This window comes from Salvelinus sp. IW2-2015, linkage group LG18 (genome assembly GCF_002910315.2).
Source record: "Salvelinus sp. IW2-2015 linkage group LG18, ASM291031v2, whole genome shotgun sequence".
NCBI classification, from domain to species: Eukaryota; Metazoa; Chordata; class Actinopteri; order Salmoniformes; family Salmonidae; genus Salvelinus; species Salvelinus sp. IW2-2015.
In genome coordinates, this window is record NC_036858.1 from 46,607,707 (window position 1) to 46,628,814 (window position 21,108).

The 21,108-nt window shown below is 44.3% G+C and overlaps 1 protein-coding gene across 1 annotated transcript; it reads right to left on the reverse strand.

The window, feature by feature from the left end:
- Positions 1-217: 217 nt before the first annotated feature.
- On the reverse strand, positions 218-20,747 carry LOC111977650 (heterogeneous nuclear ribonucleoprotein L-like). Its single transcript, XM_024007188.2, has 12 exons — positions 20,657-20,747; positions 19,294-19,531; positions 10,529-10,614; positions 10,182-10,278; positions 9,981-10,053; positions 5,929-6,000; positions 4,399-4,610; positions 4,056-4,177; positions 3,407-3,608; positions 2,756-2,813; positions 2,550-2,648; positions 218-1,937 (listed from the first exon to the last, which is right to left on the reverse strand). The coding sequence occupies exons 2-12, from the start codon at positions 19,522-19,524 to the stop codon at positions 1,882-1,884; spliced, it is 1,308 nt and encodes a 435-aa protein (XP_023862956.1). The 5' UTR covers positions 19,525-19,531; positions 20,657-20,747; the 3' UTR covers positions 218-1,881.
- Between the last annotated feature and the right edge of the window lie 361 nt (positions 20,748-21,108).

The window sequence follows — 21,108 nt, forward strand, 5'->3', positions numbered from 1 at the left end:
TTTTCTCAAGTCATGAAAAGTAAAGCTTTCGCTGTGTGAACCCATTTTCCTTTTTTGACAATGTGGCTCTTGAAAGCCAAAAGGCTGCAGTATTCTATTTTTACAAGTTATGCCCTCAGAGATACATTTGTGGGCAGAGGGATCCTCTGAAGTTTGTTTAAGAGGATTGGTGGGAGTGTGTTCTCTAAACTCATAGGGCTGGAGACTACACAATCAGTAGTGTTTATGAAGATTTTATTCTGGTGTCACTCCATTGACTATCACTGGCACAGATTACCAAACTCAAACACAAAATCCACCACAAAGACACAGACACAACGCCATTTAATGACCAGTCAGACATGGACATCATGGGTACTACCTATCTGAACATGCGTGTAGTGAGAATTTAAGACCCTCCTTACGTTTGATGATACCATTAAACGAAGCACAAGACTGCTGTTTATGGTAACTCAAGCCTTTTGAAATGTAACTCACGATGTGGAACAATTATCGAATCATAAAGATGTAAGAGGATCTGAAGACTGCTAAATGTTTAATGAGTGTCACGCTCACAGCATGCATCCAGATCCAACCAACCCCTGATCCTGATGCCTGGATTACCCTTCACTGTAGTGGCAAATACTACAATCTGCTACTTGCAGAAAGGTTTGAATAACACCTATGTATTTGCTCACATTATACAGTACAATATACAGAGTAGACCCATGGAATATGGTGTTAACGTGTCATTTCCTTATTTTGCAAGTAAAATGGAATTCCACAATTCTTGTACAAAGCATTTGTACGATCATATTATTTGTTACCCTCTTTGGCAGGGCTGTTCCCAAATAACCTTAGGTATTTGAGGGATTAAAAATAAAACATATCTCTATAACATTGTTGCTATATTTGCTAATTGATCAGGAAAAGAGCTAGGGATGATGTACAATGATTCTGGATACAGCCATTTGTGAACATAAGACATATCGGCGTGCCACTAAACACTAAAACAATCTGAATGTGCAAAACTACTGACACTGAACCAGTGCAGGCGAGCCATGATACTAACACAGTACTAACACTCAAACAGAGTGCCCCAAAACACTGACATACTACACAGACCATGGGCTCTTCATGTGTAAACATCGTACAAACGCGTCATTAAACAGTCCACTCCAAAGCAAAACACCTGCTGACACAATGTCTTCAAATAAGATAGATATTACCCCTTCCCCCGTCCCACCCCTCCATAACAGAACTTCCATTTCAGTTCTATACACCTTTACATATTACAGTGTGATTTAAAATTCATATTGACACATTGTTTCACTGAAGTACCGACTGAGTTTTTGCTGCTCAACTGAATGTGCTGAGCATAAAAGCAGCGCTGTCAACCCATAAATATGGCGACCATCTTGGATAATCTTCACCAGCATCGGCATAATAGATGTCCTCTATCCAGTCTTCAAACACAATGCAAAAATGAACAAGTCATCTCATTCTGTCCACAACAAGTCTTTTCAGGGGTCACCTGTTAAGGTACCATGCTCAGCCCCAATGGATGCTGGGAAGAGACAGGGTGTCATCTCTCAGATCTTAGTTCTGATTGGCTCTCTCTATACAGAGAAAACAAAAAACGAAGAGAACAAAAAATACTCCAAAATAAGAGGTGCAAGATAAAAAAAACCTCTTCAGCAATCTCCAGTGTTTCACACGTCTGTGTTTCAGTAGTCTTCTCCACTTCAAGAGGAGCCAGTCAGTCTGGATGAGGGCCCTCTTTATCAGTCTTGTCAGCTTAGTAGTCTGTCCCTCCCAGTCCCATCGCTTCTCTTTCTCTCGCCTTCTCTCCATCTCCATCTCATCTCTCCCTCTCCTGCTGGTGCACTGGTCCTGTGGTCTTTAGAGGTGAGAGGACGTGGAGAAGCACAGCTTCAGGGTGTAGGGGTTAGAGCCATCTGGAAAAGGTCAGACACACGAGGTTACACACATACTACACACACATAAACAAACACACATGATCATATGGCATGCCCACACACGTGCACACTCTGCTGGGGACAGGGGACATTGGCAGTGAGAATTCTGAAGATGGGAGCGTTAAGTCCGGTCTGGGAAGAGAAAAGGTGTGCGGCAGATGGTGCAGACTCCTGTCCTAGTGTGCTCCCTCTATCTCACTTCAAGCACACACACACAAGCACACACACACACACATCTAATCTCCCTCTCTGATAGCGACTGATTCCACAGGGCCAGGCTGAAACACCTGTGGTGCCAACCAACACAGAAATAATGTAAAAAATAACCACCTGCTGCTAGAACAGACAGCATTTACAGCTTTCTCCCCTTTTGGATTTTATAACATTTCCCTCATGCTATTTCACCCAGGAAAGATATATATATTATCTTCAGGTCTTCATGTAAGTTTGGTCTGAATCCAATTTTATGGGCATTTCTCCGACTGTATGTGGCACTATCAGTTCTCATGCTGAGAGTGACTACTAACGGTTGAGTGTTTGGTGCTAGTATGCGGTCACTGTTGAGGAAAGCAAGGCCATCTGGTCACTTACTTGGTATTCTGATCTGGTAGTGGTTTAGGACGGTCAAGACCTCGACAGCGTGTGTCTTGGAGTCAAACTCTAACAAGCCAGAAATGGTTTTGGAGGAGGCTGACAAGAAGAGAGGAGAAAAGGACAACTTAAGTATGAAAGTACACTTAACTCCTTCAACAGCCGAACACACACAAATGGAAAAAGTTAAAAAAGCCCAAACTTACGCTTTGCATCAAACATCTTGAACTTGGTGAAACCTGGCACATCATGCTCTGAGCATAACTGTAAAAAAAAAGAACAGCTGAGATAAAGGTTGTTGCGAGACAATAATTCTGTTCTAACCACAACCACAAGGTGGAGCTCTTTAGTCTCTCGGTCAAACTACAAACATCTTTGACAGTGAGTGACAGGCAGAACCATCAGCGGTCGTCTTCTTCTATGCAAGCTATTTTAATTGTGCAGCAAAAGAGTAGCAGGCTAATTTCACCTCTTAGCCCTATTGACAAAATATTAGATATGAACCCTCATCCCAACCACATACCCACGATCCAGCTGGGCATCTCTCATAAAGGGGGAGGGGCTTGTAATAGTTCAGCACACAGGATGAGTCTATGCTAAACGTTACCCCATACGAACCTCAGAAACCCTTCCCAATACCCTACCCTGCCATCCCAGCCATACCCTCAGCAGCTGGTACTTTCAGATGCCAGGAGGGATTTGCAGTAGTGCAGTACAAAGGATGGACTTCTGGGAGTTAATCATTACCTTACTCCCTACATCCCATCCCCTAGCCTTGACCTTCAACCCCTCTGTTCAGGCCTCTGTTCAGGCCTCTGCTCACACCCTCTCCACCATAGACCTTATCACACCCCTACCCTCAGTAGCTGGTCCTCTGAGATGCAGGGGGGGACGTTGTAGTAGTGCAACACACAGGAGGGTGGCTGGATGATGTTCTTGGAGGCCTGGCCTTGGCTGGTGAAGCGGTTGTTCCTGGTCATGGCAAAGTCCTTATAGCTGCTGCTGCCGTCCTCCAGCTCAAACACCTGGCTGGGGATGACCGCATGCTGCTTGGACACACTGGAGAGGGGGAGATGAGAGAGGGAGAGGAGAGGGGGAGAGAGAGAGAAAAAGGAGGAAGAGAGAAAAAGGAGGAAGAGGGAAAAAGGAGGAAGAGAGAAATGGAGAGGGAGGGAGTTGAAGTCCAGGTCCAAAAGGCTCCTTAAAAACTTCTACCCCCAAGCCATAAGACTACTGAACAATTCATCAAATGGTCACGCAGACTATTTACATTGTTTTTACACTGCTGCTACTCGCTGTTTATTATCTATGCATAGTCACTTGACCCCTACCTACATGTACAAATTACCTCGACTAACCTGTACACCCACACATTGATTCTGTACCGGTAATTGGATTTGATAACAGAGAAAGAGTAATAAAATACTAGTAGACAATAATATTAATTACGTGGTTGAATACCGCAGGTCCTCAGCTTCCCTCTAATGTACTAACAAGGACACTCACCAGACGTTGAGCCTCTTGCCAAACACCTTGATGCTGTTGAGGTGAGTGATGGCCCTGTCCACTGCATACTCATCCCCCATCTCTACTAGGGCAGTGCCTGGGACACTCTTCATGAACTTCACCTGCCAAACACAGTTTCAGACATTATGTGCATAGCAATCCTCAAATAGATTCACACATCTTCAGCTACACCTCCTTCAAACAGAAATACTTCAATCAGAATAACACACACTGCCCCCCTCTCCCCCCCAAAATATAAAATAAATGTTCATTCACAGACAAACTACCACAACACACACATGGATGCCCTTAAGTTCCTCCTCAGGTGGGCCCCCCTGCTAACCTTTTCAATGTTGCCATAGAGACAGAAGAGGTTGAAGATGCGGGTGCAGTTCATCTTGGCGGGGTGCAGGCCGCTCACCATGGCGACAGAGCTGGAGCCGTGGTTGTAGGAGGAACTCTGGGGCAGGGGGTAGGCCACCACCTCTGGGATGTCGTGGGAGCTCAGCTTGTACCTGCTGTTCCCTGGGAGAGGCAGCAGGGGGCAGTGTGACCCTGGAATACATAACACAAGGGGAAAGGAGGAGCTGGGGTTACAACTTTCACTTCCACCTGGGTTGTGCTCAGTAGGCACGAAACGGGCGAAAACATTTTGAAACGAAGGAGATCAGCTACTACTTTCTTGTCCCGTTCGGTCCTCATGAACACAACCCTGATGGTGAAAGGAGTGTGGAGGTGGGTTTTATTTTTCTCTACTAGCCTCTTGGGAGGTCTCTACTCCTCTCACCTTCAGATAGGGTTGAGAATCTACACCCTCCAGCTGAGCAGTAGGGGTGTGTGGGAAGTGTGGATAATGTAGAAGTCTGTGTGGATAGTGTGGATAATATGGAGGTCTGTGTGGATAGTGTGGATAATATGGAGGTCTGTGTGGATAATATGGAGGTCTGTATGGATTAGTGTGGATAATGTAGCAGTATGTGTGGATAGTGTGGATAATATCGGAGGTCTGTGTGGATAGTGTGGATAATATGGAGGTCTGTGTGGATGTGTGGTAAATGGTGGTTGTGTGGTGGTGTTGGATATGTAGGAGTAGTGTGGATAGTGTGGATAATATGGAGGTGTGGTGGTAAGTGTGATAATATGGAGGTCTGTGTGGATGGTGTTGGATAATGTAGCAGTATGTGTGGATAGTGTGGATAATTGGAGGTCTGTGTGGATAGTGTGGAAAATGTAGCAGTATGTTGTGGATAGTTTGTGGTAATATGGAGGTCTGTGTGGATAGTGTGGATAATGTAGCAGTATGTGTGGATAGTGTGGATAATATGGAGGTCTGTGTGGATAGTGTGGATAATGTAGCAGAATGTGTGGATAGTGTGGATAATGTAGCAGTCTGTGTGAGGCGGATATTTCTTTATTTAACCTTCATTTTATCAGAGAGTCATACTGAGACCAAGGTCTATTTTACAGATGAACCCTGAATTACATAAACTACAGAAAATAGACGCACCAAATATAAATACAAAATGCAGAAAGAAAAGCACATTAATCAGAAATAAGGTCCTCAGAGGCACCAAAACATCACATTTAAGAACATTTAGAAGACCTTTCCACAAACAAGGTGCACGAACACTAAAAGCTGTACTCAGTAGAGACCAAAGGAATTTACAGAGTTAGCCATCCCTGAGACCGGGTGTGGGAACTCGTATGTCTAAAGTTTAGTAATGATGTTAGGTACAGTGGGACTTTTTGTAAAATAGCTTTTCAAATGAAAACATAGCAATGTATCAACCTGCGTGACATCAAAGAGGGATATGGTTGGCACACTGAGTAATAGGGTAGTGTTTTGGTGCTGGGGTTAGGAGGGGGATCTTACCGTATCCGTTGTCTCCGTAAGAGGACGGGTGCTCCCCTAGTATGGCCTGTCTCTGTCTGCCCTTCCCACGCTCTGAAACATCAACACATTGACAGCATAGGGAGAGAGTATGAGGAAAATGTCTCTGGGCTACACATTCAAATAGGAGCTATTCAAATAGACATGCTGATAAAAAGGTCATTGGAGGTAAATAAGCATAATATAATTAGAGAAGCGACAGAAGACCTGTGACATTACAGGTGAATCTGAATACACTGGTGATACCCCAAGTCTGTTGACTTTTAACATTCATTTACAAGTTCACATAGTAACAGTACTATAGTCATTAGGCAACACATGGAAACAATGCTATTGATTACCACACGTTAGAATATAAATCCTGCTAATACTGTGCATTAGAAGGACTTCAATGCATCCACAGTTGTACCTTTCCCATGCATTAGTACTATGTTGTACTATTACATACAGAGAGAAGGAGACACCAATACATGTAGGCCTAAAGTAGGTCTACTGTTAACCACAATGGCAATTTACTTTACTAAATACAATTTACATCCTTCAGCAATCTATAGACAAGGAACAGTGGAGAGAAGATTCAAAAATAGAAAGAAAAAACAAAGGGCACATTTTAAACAGGTGGAAAACATTGTTACATTTTTATACAAAGATTGGTGGAGGAAAAGTACCTGAATTACATCACTAGCGTGAACAGTCAGCAACCCTCTCACTGAGGTCTTGGCTTTACTGGCACAGGTTGTCTCTTTCAGCACAAGTGAAACAACATCAACCTGTGTTGCATCATCAGATAGTCAGTTCACAACTGGCACAGAATCACAGAGAGATACATGGAGGCACAGTTTGGACAAAGAGCAGCTGCAGTTCCATCTCCCACAAGAGCAGTCCAAACTGAGCCTTAATTAGAAGACTAACAATACAGTTGAAAAGATAAAAGAAACCTACTGGGCACAGATGTCAATTCAGCATCTATTCCACGTTGGTTCAAATGACGTTGATTCAACCAGTGTGTGCCCAGTGGGAACCTTCCATGTTCCATGAATCAGAGCTCCTGTATATCTACATGGAAACCCAGATAATATCACTCCAATTATTCAGTTCAATAAGTTTACCTCTACAACTGAAAAGCCCCTCTATAACTTACAAGTAACACGATCTCCTTTATTAGTCAGTAATGCTCCACTATAGCTTACAGGAACCGATCTATGTAACTATTGCAGCCAGGTCAGCTCTGTGGTTGGGGGGTTGGGTGATGCCGTGTGGTATCCACAACAGTCCCCCCAGGCCAAGTCACAGTCACACACACACTCTACTGAAATGCTGCATGGGTGTAAAATGATAAGGGGGATTATTAAGAGAGGGAGCTTTCATCAGATAGTCAAAGTGACCTTCAGTCACAGATTAGGGGCGTACAGCAGGGTTCACCGCCCTGTTTGCTGTGCCAGCGGAAGCCATCATTACCCCCTCCCATCTCACCCTATGCCTCCCTCCACAATCAGGCCTCAAACAGCATCTATTATTATACCCTGAGATCCACCCCCCACCCCCCATGCCTCACAAAAACCCTCTCTCCTCTGCTCGTCCTCTGGGGGGGAGAAGAAGGGAAAACTATCCATCATTAATAACACCCTCGGAGAGACTGCAGACCCATGCTGTGCACTCAACCTTTATTTATCCAGGTAAAGTTACCAGAGAACAGATTTGCTTTGGCAATCATAATTCCCTGGCCAACTGGTGCACTGAGCATGATTAGAGAATTAAAGCGTTGCTTCTCTTCTTGGCTGACTTTCTCCCGTTTTATACGGAATGGTCAGTTAGAATTTCAGTTTAAATTGCTAGTTATTTACCCCACCCAAGTCGAATGCTATTTCCTCCAAAGGGGCCAGGGGATGAGAGTCATAGCAAAGTCTCCTTGCGGAGGACTACTAGCTAAAAAGGCAGCTAATCTCCGCTGTGGGCAACAGCAATATGAACCCTGCTTTGGCTAAGGCAACTCACAGGGGACGTGATGTCACAGACAGCCTCTCCGGCTGGTCCCCATGGGATGTGAACCAGACACCATGTTGTTGCACGTAGAGCATCGCGCTCTAACGTGTTGTAACACCATGTTGACACCTGTTCCTAAATGCCAGGGATATAGGTTCTCTAGAAGGAAATGTGCTACAGACCGGATCGCACAGTATATACTCTAGGTGTGGGATACTTCATTATACAGCAGCTGATAGAACCATGACTTATACTTATTCTGATATACAATCCAGTACCCAGTATAATAAAAGTGTGAGGGTGATTTAAAGTGAATCAAATATATGTTCCTCTCAGGTAAGCGGAGAGCGGCATGGTACTGAAGCAGTCAGTCCCGAGGTGAGAGACATCCACAGAGGACGCTGGAGGAATACATTTGAGTGTCCTAAGAACGGCACCACAGCAGGAGGCTAACTCACTCTCACTGGGCTTTCAAATGAGTTAGCATCTCGCCTGACTTCTCATTTAGCCATGCAGTAAAGGGTGATATTCATCATAGGGTGAACCCCCTCAGCAGTCGACTATGTCCCCTGGTTAATTTGAGTAGATGGATGCACTAGGAGAAAAGGGGCTGACTTTCACAGGGCAATGCCTTTCAGATAGAGATATAAAGGTTGGGTCTCTGATAGAGGGCCTCTAAGGAACTGTGACTCTCTTCATCCACACGATGTACCCCCATTAACAGTGCATTCAAGAATAGACACTCAATGTTCAGGATTTAATCTAAACAGTTCTCTCTGCTACAGTAGGCATTTCAACACATTGACACTGACAGAAATGCTATAATATAAAGTCATTTACAGTAGAAGATAGTGTCACCTTGGTGTTTAAGTAGATTACAGAGCAGAGATGTTTTGCTTATTGTCTGACTTAAGACAAAGCCTAGAAGACAAAGAGAGAAATACACTCTTATGTTCGCATGTCCAGACTAGGGATAGTATAGACTAATACATCGATATTTCTACTACGGATTATTTGGTGAGAGAATATAAAGGGTTTTAACCAGTCAGATAACTGACTGAATACGATCAGGACGCAAGCAAGAGAAGAACATTTGTCCAGTCTAAAAAGTCTAAAAGCAGCCAGTCCTCCAGCCATGAGGTGGCACTGGCGGGTTGTCCTGGGTGTGTTGATGTTGAGGTTGCATGAGGTCAGGATGAATGAGTAGTCTCTCTCCCTCTCTCTTGAGGTTTGGGTGAAGATGGATGCATGTTGCTGTGCGGGGTCAGCCTGTCGTCCATCCCTCTCTCTCTATTCCCATGGGCGGCAGGTGCAGGCTTGTGAGAGGCGGATGTGAGAGTGTGTTGCTTGGAGAAGGACGCGCAGTGGGTCGGTCTTGTGTTGGCTTGGTTGACTGCAGGTCTGTGGTCCATACTGGTCCTTAACCACCTCACAATAGGGGGCGCTACAGTCACAATGATGACTTCACATAGACGGGGTGGGATGGGGGGAGGGTAGTAAAGAGGGGTAGCCAACAGCAGGCCATTTCTCTGCTCTTTTTTCAAACAGCATCTTTGCTACTATAACATTCCTCATGCAATGATACAACCACAGTGCTCTCCTCAGCCTCTGACTCAGTATCTGTCTGTCTCAAGTTAGCATATTTAGCACAGGATAATGAGAAGTATCGCAATTTCTCTGTCTCATTTCAGCTGACGCAGACTAAACTCAAGACAAACAGTCCAGCTCTCTCTCTCTCTCTCTCTCGCTCTCTCTCTCTCAACTCAGAGCGTATCTATCTACAGCCTGTGAGGAATGAGAAGAGAAACAGCCACACTTCTTTGATATCCTTTCCTCTCCTGCTATTCTGTTTGCAGCCTGGGCAGATTTCAGATAAAGGGGGAGGAAAACCTGACAGAGGGAGGAAAACCTGACTCTGCCCTGCAGGCTGCCCATGGACACTCTGACACAATGACAGCCCTATATGGCAGCCCATAGCCCTAACTCAGCAGCTTCTACACAATGAGATCACTCCATAGCCTACATATACAGAACAAGGAGCAGAATCTTACCTCTTCGGACCAGGTAAGGCTTTGTGTAGTCCCAGCTCTCGTTGTCATTTCTGATCACGTTCAAGCGAGTTGGCTATAGGAGGGAAACAACATATGTTGTTGCATGCTGAGGCTGATCATCAGGAAGTGTTCCGGCGTTTTAAAGAAAATCAATTTACTAAGCGTTATGTATGTGATTGTGTGTGGTGAATATAGACTTACCCTTGCATATTCAATTTTTAAGGTGCAGCAGCCGGCATAGATGTCGGCTCCATTGAGAGCAGCCTTAGCTTTCTGAGCGCACTCGATGGACTCAAATGTGAGGAGGGGCAGTTAAGGACAACAGCAACACAGCCAAATAACCTCAAGCCTCAATGTACAATTACAAGTCCCCAGATAGAAGATATCAAATCTCTAAAACCATCAACAAAAACAAATCTATGCTGGTTGAATAATTTGACCTGTGGATGCCTTTTTTATGGTCACACCCTCCAACACTCACACTCTAACAGGCAGCCAGGCAGCCAGCCAGCGAGCCAGCCAGCCAACCAGCTAGACAGAAAGGATATTCCACCATGGCCTGGATGCCGTTGCGTTTGAAGATGACGATGCGCATCACACTGCCTATGGGGTTGCACACTGTGTAGAGAACATCCTTGGAGACAAGAAATGGAGATACACGGAAGGCTTTAGTCAGCTCTCACCAAGGCTGCAGCTGGAAGATAAATGTTCCAATTAAAACTGCATTTCTCCCTGACACCTACAACACCGAAGACAATATACCAGGCTGTGACAAATTTGTTCACAATATTTGAGAGGTTCCTGTGTGAAATTGGTGGAATAATGAGAACCAGTGTGAGACTTCATAAAGTAGGAACATCTGTGTGTCCTTAGAGTAGAAAGGATGCAACCTGGATGCAGGAACCTAAACTCAGCAAAAAAAGACACGTCCTCTCACTGTCAACTGCTTTTATTTTCAGCAAACCTAACATGTGTAAATATTTGTATGAACATAACAAGATTCAACAACTGAGACATAAACTGAACAAGTTCCACAGACATGTGACTAACAGAAATTGAATAATGTGTCCCTGAACAAAGGGGGGGTCAAAATTAAAAGTAAAGTCAGTATCTGGTGTGGCCACCAGCTGCATTAAGTACTGCAGTGCATCTCCTCCTCATGGACTGCACCCTATTTGCCAGTTCTTGCTGTGAGATGTTACCCCACTCTTCCACCAAGGCACCTGCAAGTTCCCAGACATTTTTGGGGGGAATGGCCCTAGCCCTCACCCTCTGATCCAACAGGTCCCAGACGTGCTAAATGGGATTGAGATCCGGGCTCTTCGCTGGCCATGTCAGAACACTGACATTCCTGTCTTACAGGAAATCACGCACAGAACGAGCAGTATGGCTGGTGGCATTGTCAAGCTGGAGGGTCATGTCAGGTAGAGCCTGCAGGAAGGGTACCACATGAGGGAGGAGGATGTCTTCCCTGTAAACGCACAGCGTTGAGATTGCCTGCAATGACAACACGCTCAGTCCAATGATGCTGTGACACACCGCCCCAGACCATGACGGACCCTCCAGAGTACAGGCCTCGGTGTAACGCTCATTCCTTCGACGATGAACGCAAATCCGACCATCACCCCTGGTGAGACAAAACCGCGACTCTGGTCCAGCGACGGTGGGTTTGTGCCCATAGGCGACGTTGTTGCCGGTGATGTCTGGTGAGGACCTGAGCACTGATGGAGGGATTGTGCGTTCCTGGTGTAACTCGGGCAGTTGTTGTTGCCATCCTGTACCTGTCCCGTAGGTGTGATGTTCGGATGTACCGATCCTGTGCAGGTGTTGTTACACATGGTCTGCCACTGCGAGGACGATCAGCTGTCCGTCCTGTCTCCCTGTAGCGCTGTCTTAGGCGTCTCACAGTACGGACATTGCAATTTATTGCCCTGGCCACATCTGCAGTCCTCATGCCTCCTTGCAGCATGCCTAAGACACGTTCACACAGATGAGCAGGGACCCTGGGCATCTTTCTTTTGGTGTTTTTCAGAGTCAGTAGAAAGGCCTCTTTAGTGTCCTAAGTTTTCATAACTGTGACCTTAATTGCCTACCATCTGTAAGCTGTTAGTGTCTTAACGACTGTTCCACAGGTGCGTGTTCATTAATTGTTTATGGTTCATTGAACAAGCATGGGAAACAGTGTTAAAACCCTTTACAATGAAGATCTGTGAAGTTATTTGGATTTTTACGAATGATCTTTGAAAGACAGGGTCCTGAAAAAGGGATGTTTCTTTATTTGCTGAGTTTATATGCTATCCATTTATTTTAAAGTACCATTGGTCTTGATATAAGACACTATCTATGGCGTTGTATGTCTATCTATAAGGGAGCGTGTATATATCTATGTCCATAGAGTACCAGGAAAAAGTTTGGACACACCTACTCATTCCAGGGTTTTTCTTTATTGTTACTATTTTCTACATTGAAGAATAATAGTGGAGACATCACAACTATGAGATAGTACATATGGAATCATGTATTAACCAAAAAACTGTTAAAGAAATCTAAATATATTTGAGATTTGAGATTCTTCAAAGTAGCCGCCCTTTGCCTTTATGACAGCTTTGCACACTCTTGGCATTCTCTCAACCAGCTTCACCTGGAATGCATTTCAATTAACAGGTGTGCCTTGAACTTTGAAAGTTTCTTCAAGTGCAGTCGCAAAAATCATCACGCGCTATGATGAAACTGGCTCTCATGAGGACCGCCACAGGAAAGGAAGTCCCAGAGTTACCTCTGCTGCAGAGGATAAGTTCATTAGAGTTACCAGTCTCAGAAATTGCAGCCCAAATAAATGCTTCAGAGTTCAAGTGCCAGACACATCTCAACATCAACTGTTCAGAGGAGACTGTGTGAATCAGGCCTTCATGGTCGAATTGCTGCATAGAAACCACTACTAAAGGACACTAATAAGAAGAAGAGACTTGCTTGGGTCAAGAAACACGAGCAATGGACATTAGACTGGTGGAAATCTGTCCTTTGTTCGGATGAGTCCAAATTGGAGATTTTTGGTTCCAACCGCCGTGTCTTTGTGAGACGTAGAGTAGGTGAATGGATGATCTCTGCATGTGTGGTTCCCACCGTGAAGCATGGAGGAGGAGGTGTGATTGTGTGGGGGTGCTTTGCTGGTGACACTGCTGGTGATTTATTTAGAATTCAAGGCACACTTCGCGGGCTAGGGCTATTTGACCAAGAAGGTGAGTGATGGAGTGCTGCATCAGATGACCTGGCCTCCACAATCACCCAACCTCAACCCAATTGAGATGGTTCAGGATGAGTTGAACTGCAGAGTGAAGGAAAAGCAGCCAACATGTGCTCAGCATATGTGAGAACTCATTCAAGACTGTTGGAAAAGCATTCCAGGTGAAGCTGGTTTAGAGAATGCCAAGAGTGTGCAAAGCTGTCATCAAGGCAAAGGGTGGCTACTTTGAAGAATCTCAAATCTCAAATTTATTTTGATTTGTTTAACACTTTTTTGGTTACTACATGATTCCATATGTGTTATTTCGTAGTTTAAAAAAATATATACAATGTAGAAAATTGTAAAAGTTAAGAAAATCCCTTGAATGAGTAGGTGTGTCCAAACTTTTGACTGGTACTTTATATCTATCAGTACTTTAGTGTGTGTTGTTATACTTCTATGCTTGTATGTTCTAACACAGTGAATGTGTCTCTCTAATCAGACAATTTGCCTCTGTTTGACTTAATACTAACATAATTCAACCCTATCTAGGTCTCTGCACATTTATCTTGGTTGTTGCATGTGTTATTTCTTCTCTGCTCAGCTGGAGTGAGACAGCATAAGGCTAGATCCTTTCTCAGCCTATTTGTGCATCCCATATCTGAGGAAGACTGATATACCTGAGCTTCCTGGTATTCTTATCATCAGCCTAGGGCTGTCCTCGACTAAAAAAAAGTATTGGTCGACCGAGAGTCGTCTGTTCTTTCGACCAATTTTTCCATTTGTGTTTTAATTAAATCAACTATATGCACTGAGCTTGTCTGATGCTTTAAGGCAACTGTTTGATTAAACAATTAAGACACACAGATGACAAGAGGGAGTCCGACCGCAATTGATTTGATTGTACCAGGCCGGGCTCAGACTTGCTGCGCTGTGTTAAAAAAAAAGACAGCTAGTAACTGTGTGACTAGCACCCGTTGTCTCTCTCCCCTCCCTGCTGCAGCGACAACAGTGTTTATCGCGCTGTCCGTGTTGCTGAACCGGAAAAATAATTACAGCCATTTCTGATGGGAAAGTTTGGTTACTGAAATCCCTAATTTGTTTTGGTTAAACATTCCCTATTCCCTCAACCCTTGCTCTCGTTGCACATGATCGCATGCACATGACCAAGAGGGCCTGACCTATAGCACAAACTCTGAATGCCGAAACACAAAATTGATGCAGATGACGTGACAAATAAACTCAAAACAGGGGAATGTTTGGTTGCTCAGGAGGTAAAGGGGAAGTCAGATGTGTGGAATAAATTTGACTAATTGCGGAAAATACTGGAGATCAAGAAAAATAAGGTAAGGTGTGCCAAACAGGTTCTGTTAGATTACAATATAATTTTTCAGACTGTTTGGAACAATGTAAACAACACTAATTCAATTATAAGCATACCAGAGAGTCTGTTTGTCTTTTTTCATTTATTTTTTGAAAGCCTTTATTACAGCAAAGACTAAAAACAGTCACGTGAATTTGTGAATGCAATTGCCGAAATGGAACGGTTTATTTATTATTTCCGCTAATTACTCAAGGTTCGCTTTGTTATTTGAAAACTAAAATGCTTGATTACATTTCAAATCATGAATGACTCGTATGCTGTGTGATGACATTAACGAATGAATGATTGATTGATACAGTATCCTATATAAGTATTGAAATACAGGCCTAAGTTACGGTATTAAGACTAAACAAGATGCCCTCTTTGGCCTACAGCTTGATGGTGGTTATACAAGGCTGCTATACTCAGCCTACTAATGGTAATAACATTACTTATTATAATGATCATAATAATAATAGTAATAATAACAATAAGGAGATAAAAAAGGAGGGTTATTATTATTATTATTATTTTTATTAAATACAGCCGGAAATAACTTTTGGATATCAGAGCAGCGGTAACTCACCAGCATTACGACCAGGAATATGACTTTCCCAAAATGGATCCTTTGTTCGTACCCCCAGGGCAATTGAACTTATTCCAGAGGCTACTCCTAGAGGTGTAGCCTCTGGAAGTACACTCCGAAGTCCACTACTAGAAGTCCACTCCGAATACCTCTTCTCCAGGGGAGAACCATCTACCACTCCGAGTTTATTCCTCGCTAATGTTCAGTCTCTGGATAATAAAGTAGATGAACTCAGGGCAAGGATCTCCTTCCAAAGAGACATCAGGGATTGTAACATACTCTGTTTCACGGAAACATGGCTCTCTCGGGATATACTGTCCCCATCCATACAGCCAGCTGGGTTCTCAGTACATCGCGCAGATAGGAATAAAGAACTCTCCGGGAAGAAGAAAGGCGGGGGTGTATGTTTCATGATTAACTACCCATGGTGTGATTGTGATAACATACAGAAACTCAAGTTCTTTTGTTCACCCGAACTAGAATACCTCACAATCAAATGCCGACCGTATTACCTCCCTAGAGAATTCTCTTCGGTTATAGTCACATCTGTGTATATTACCCCTCAAGACGATACCCCGACAGCCCTCAAAGAACTACACTGGACTTTATGCAATCTGGAAACCAAACATCCTGAGGCCGCATTTATTGTAGCTGGGGATTTTATCAAAGCACATTTGAGGAAAACGCTACCTAAGTTCTACCATCACATTGACTGTAGTACTCGCTCTGGAAAAACATTGGACCACTGCTACTCAACTTTTCCAAATGCCTCCAAGGCCCTCCCCCGCCCTCCCTTCAGCAAATCTGATCACGACTCCATTTTGCTCCTCCCTTCATATAGGCAGAAACTCAAACAGGAAGTACTAAGGTCTATTCAATGCTGGTCTGACCAGTCGGAATCCATGCTTCAAGATTGTTTTGATCACGCGGACTGGGATATGTTTCGGGTAGCCTCTGAGAATGACATTGATGAATACACGGATACGGTGACTGAATTCATCAGGAAGTGTAAAGGAGATGTTGTACCCACTGTGACTATTAAAACCTACCCAAACCTGAAACCATGGATAGATGGCAGCATTTGCGCAAAACTGAAAGCGCGAACCACCGCATTTAACCATGGCAAGGTGACGGGGAATATGGCCGAATACAAACAGTGTACACTAGTTATTCCCTCCGTAAGGCAATCAAACAGGCAAAACGTCAGTACAGAGACAAAGTGGAGTCGCAATTCAACGACTCAGACACAAGACGTCTGCTGTCCCCACTTGCTTCAAGATGTCCACCATTGTTCCTGTGCCCAAGAAAGCAACGGTAACTGAACTTAATGGCTATCGCCCCGTAGCACTAATTTCTGTTATCATGAAGTGCTTTGAGAGGCTAGTTTTACGGATCATATCACCTCTACTTTACCTGACACCCTAGACCCACTTCAATTTGCTTACCACCCCAATAGATCTGCAGCCGATGCAATCGCCATCGCACTGCACACTGCCCTATCCCATCTAGACAAGAGGAATACTTACGTAAGAATGCCGTTCATTGACTATAGCTCAGCATTCAACACCATAGTAACCTCCAAGCTCATCATTAAGCTTAGGGCCCCCGCCCTGTGCAACTGAGTCCTAGACTTCCTGATGGGGCGCACCCAGGTGGTGAAGGTAGGAAACAACACCTCCACTTCGCTGATCCTCAACACAGGGGCCCCACAAGGGTGTGTGCTTAGCTCCCATTTGTACTCCCTGTTCACCCATGACTGCGTGGCCACGCACACCTCCAACGCAATCATCAAGTTTGCAGATGACACAACAGTAGTAGGCCTGATTACCAACAGTGACGAGACAGCCTACAGGGAGGAGGTGAGGGCCCTGGGAGAGTGGTGCCAGGAAAATAACCTCCCACTCAACGTCAACAAAACAAAGGAGCTGATCGTGGACTTCAGGAAACAGCAGAGGGAGCACACCCCTATCCACATTGACGGGACCGCAGTGGAGAAGGTGGAAAGCTTCAAGTTCCTCGGCGTACATATCACTGATGATTTGAAATGGTCCACCCACACAGACAGTGTGGTGAAGAAGGCGCAACAGTGCCTCTTCAACCGCAGGAGGCTGAAGAAATATGTCTTGGCCCCTAAAACCCTCGCAAACCTTTACAGATGCACAATTGAGAGCGTCCTGTCGAGCTCTATCACTGCCTGGTACGGCAACTGCACCGCCCGCAACCGCAGGGCTCTCCAGAGGGTAGTGCGGTCTGCACAACGCATCACCGGGGGCAAACTACCTGCCCTCCAGGACACCTACAGCACCAGATGTCACAGGAAGGCCAAAAAGCTCATCAAGGACATCAACCACCCGAGCCACGGCCTGTTCACCCCGCTTTCATCCAGAAGGTGAGGTCAGTACAGGTGCATCAAAGCTGGGGTCGAGAGATAAACAGCTTCTTTCTCAAGGCCATCAGACATCACTAGCCGGCTTCCACCCGGTTACTCAACACTGCACCTTAGAGGCTGCTGCCCTATATACATAGACTTGGATTCACTGGCCACTTTAAAAATGGAACACTTGTTACTTTAAAAATGTTTACATATTGCTTTACTCATGTCATATGTATGTACTGTATTCTATTCTACTGAATTTTAGTCAATGCCACTCGGACATTGCTCGATCTAATATTTATATATTTCTTAATTCCATTCTTTTACTTCTAGATTTGTGTGTAATTTTGTGAATTTTTAGATACTACTGCACTGTTGGAGCTAGGAACACAAGCATTTCGCTACACCCTGTCACGCCCTGAACTTAGAGAGACGTTTTATTTCTATTTTTGGTTATGTCAGGGTGTGATGTGTGGTGGGCATTCTATGTTTTGTATTTCTGTGTGTTTGGCAGAGTGTGGTTCCCAATCAGAGGCAGCTGTCTATCGTTGTCTCTGATTGGGAATCATACTTAGGCAGCCTGTTTGGCCACCTTAGTTGTGGGTAGTTGTCTTTGTTAATGGCCTGTATAGCCCTAGTAAGCTTCACGTTCGTTTTTGGTGTTTCTTGTTTTGTTGGCGACATTCTTAATAAAGAAAAATGTACGCTCACCACGCTGCACCTTGGTCCAGTCATTTCCCTTTTGACGAGCGTGACACACCCGCAATAATATCTGCTAAATATGTGTATACGAACCATAACATTTTATTTTATTTGGATTTATTATGCACGTAGCCACATGGTCTAGGAAATGGCACCAGTTCAACAGCGCACTGATGTTTCAGAACCACGGATATCAACCGCTATCCAACGTGGGAGAAAGCGCATTTGTTATAAAATAATATATTTTTTATTGTTCTTATGTAATATAACCATACACATTTTCAGTAGCAAATGTCTTAGACTGATGGACTACACCATCCCCACGGCCTCCACAATGGATCAGTCCATGCAGACAGGCGCAAATCAGACAGGTGTCTTGTACACCATGACATTTTTATTTTGTGTTTGCTATATGCTCGACTAAAGAAATCTCGGTCGACCAACCGCCTATCGACCAGTCGACTAAATGGGGTCAGCCCTACATCAGACACATGCTATCTGAACACTACAGGTACCCCGTGAGAGAGCCCTCTCTATCTTGCAATGCAACCTGAGAGGGAGGGAGGGGGAGAGAAAGAGAGCAGAGGGAGATGAGAGAGAAAGGTGGCAATAGATGGGTGTTGGCAGGAGATATGTACAAACTCAGGGGGAAATAAAACCTTGAAACAGCCACAAGATGCTTTTAAGCACTACTTTCTAAATGTCGCCTAACTGCTCCCATTAGGGGAGAGAGGTAGACAGAGAGAGAAAGAAAGAAAGAAAGAAAGAGAGGGTAACATAGAGAGATAGAAAGGGAGTGAGAGAGCAGGAAAGAGTACAAATAGAAACCCTGTAATTCTATGATAATAGACAATGCTTATGATTCATATATTCACTTGACTACGGTTAACATGGACAATAATGAGGTACTCTTGGTCAGTACTGTTACCATGGTGAGAGTATAGCATCCATACAGTGCCAGGCGGGTGGCAATTACTGTTACTGCTGTGATGCTATTGTGTAATACAGTATGCATTTTCGGCACTGACTCATGCCAGGAGTCACGTAGTATTACCATGGTCTTACCGTGGTGATGGGGTAGAGGGGATTCTGGATAGACAGGAGCAGGACTTTGTTGCCACTGTTGGGGTTGTCTGAGTTGGTGGGCCGGGTAATCCTCTTGCTAGTGGAGTAGTTGAAGAAGGCCTGCTGGCCTGCGATGTAGACGGCCTCGCTACTCCCACACGCCACACACTTATCAGCACTCTCCACCATCTCAAACTCCACCAGCGCCTGCCGCTTAAAGGGCATCATCATCACATAGCTGCCATCAACACAGAACAATAAGGAAGTCCATTAGAATTTAATTCACTGAGTAGAGAAATGGTCTACTGCTCTAAATGGACTGTGGTTCAAATAACACCACATTCCCTGTCTACTGTAGTGAACCACATTTGGTGCTAAAAGTAGAACACTATTGGAAAATAGGGTGTCTTTGAAATTTGCCCGATGAGAACTCATGTCCTGAACTGACAGAATGAAAACTTTGCAAGTTTGGATTGTAAAACATTTCCTAGTTCAATTCTGAGGTTATGAGGTTATACTTTCAAACAATTCTACCAGAAAGGAAACCGCTCTATTTGTTTGTGGGGCTTTTTGTTTATATTTCCTCAAAAAATCCCCTATGAAGGCTCAACATAAATGCACAAAAACAGAAGAGGGGAGTAACTGCGGTTGTGACCATACTGTGGGCAGTGCTGGTCTAATTGGACAGTTACCATAGTTTCTACAGTTACCATGGTACGGTAGATTGTCTCTATGTTGTGGGTTAACCATGCTGTCGCAGCTCTCCTAGGATTGATGGGACGTTACGTAATGTAATATTGCACCACATAATGAGCCTGATTAACACTGAGCTCTCTCTGTTACTCAAGGTCTCCGTGAGGTAAAAGCTTGGTTTGGCCACAACCACCTCCACTCTATGTGTGTGCTGGTATTTGTGTATGTGAGTTGACTTTATACTGACGTGTGACTCTGAAAATGTTTGTGTGTGTCTGTAAGTATGTGTGTAGCTCTTCAAAGGAAGTGAGTTGCGCCTTGTTAGATCACTGCTTCAGTACATGCTGATATAAGTTTGTATTTCTACAGAACCCCCAATGACTTCAACAGGATGAAAGGCAAGCCACTGGGGAGGCCTGAGGGGAAATGCCTCACACTTACGTATCTACACCACATTTACATGATCCATCTAGCATACACTCTTATCCACAGCCTTCCAAGTCACAGTACAGTGCATATTTCCAATTTCTGACATGTTCCCTATTATTTTCCTATGTTTAACAAAAAGATGAGATAAAAGCCTTTTTGTTTCAATGTCTTACAATGACGAAAACAGGGGGTTAAAGGGTGGGGGGCACATATCATCCAACATATGTGAGTGGATTCTTACCATATAGGGCCAAACTTTTCCAGGGCCTCCACCAGGTCAGCCTCCACCACGGCCTCACACAGCCCCCTGACATGGACCACTGGGGACTGGGCAATTCCTGTCTCTTATACACATCTAGATGTGTATAAGAGACAGCACACACACACACACACACACACACACACACACACACATATTGGTTAGAGCTCAGAACAAATACAATTCCTAGAATAGGGGCAGAGGTTCTGTTGATCATAAATCAACTGACAATTCAAGTGCAATGTACTGTATAATACCTATGTAAAATAGGAGTCATTTTGAAAAGAGTGGGTGTAGGGAGGAGGTTTCAGGTTGAATAATTTAACTGCAGCTCAAAATGGATGACCTCCAGTACAGGGTACCTTCCTACCTGGGACTGGACCCCTCTATGTGAGAGAGTGAGAGTGCATCGGAGAGTGGATGACCTCCAGTAC

What these genes read in the sequence shown, in the direction of transcription:
- LOC111977650 (XM_024007188.2), bottom strand. Translation starts at nt 19,524, where the DNA reads ATGATGATGCCCTTTAAGCGGCAGGCGCTGGTGGAGTTTGAGATGGTG. An exon ending in GCCTTACCTGGTCCGAAGAG is followed by an intron (nt 6,001 to 9,980) that starts GTAAGATTCTGC and finishes TTGATGTTTCAG; the next exon opens with AGCGTGGGAAGGGCAGACAG. An exon ending in TTACGGAGACAACGGATACG is followed by an intron (nt 4,611 to 5,928) that starts GTAAGATCCCCC and finishes TATGTATTCCAG; the next exon opens with GGTCACACTGCCCCCTGCTG.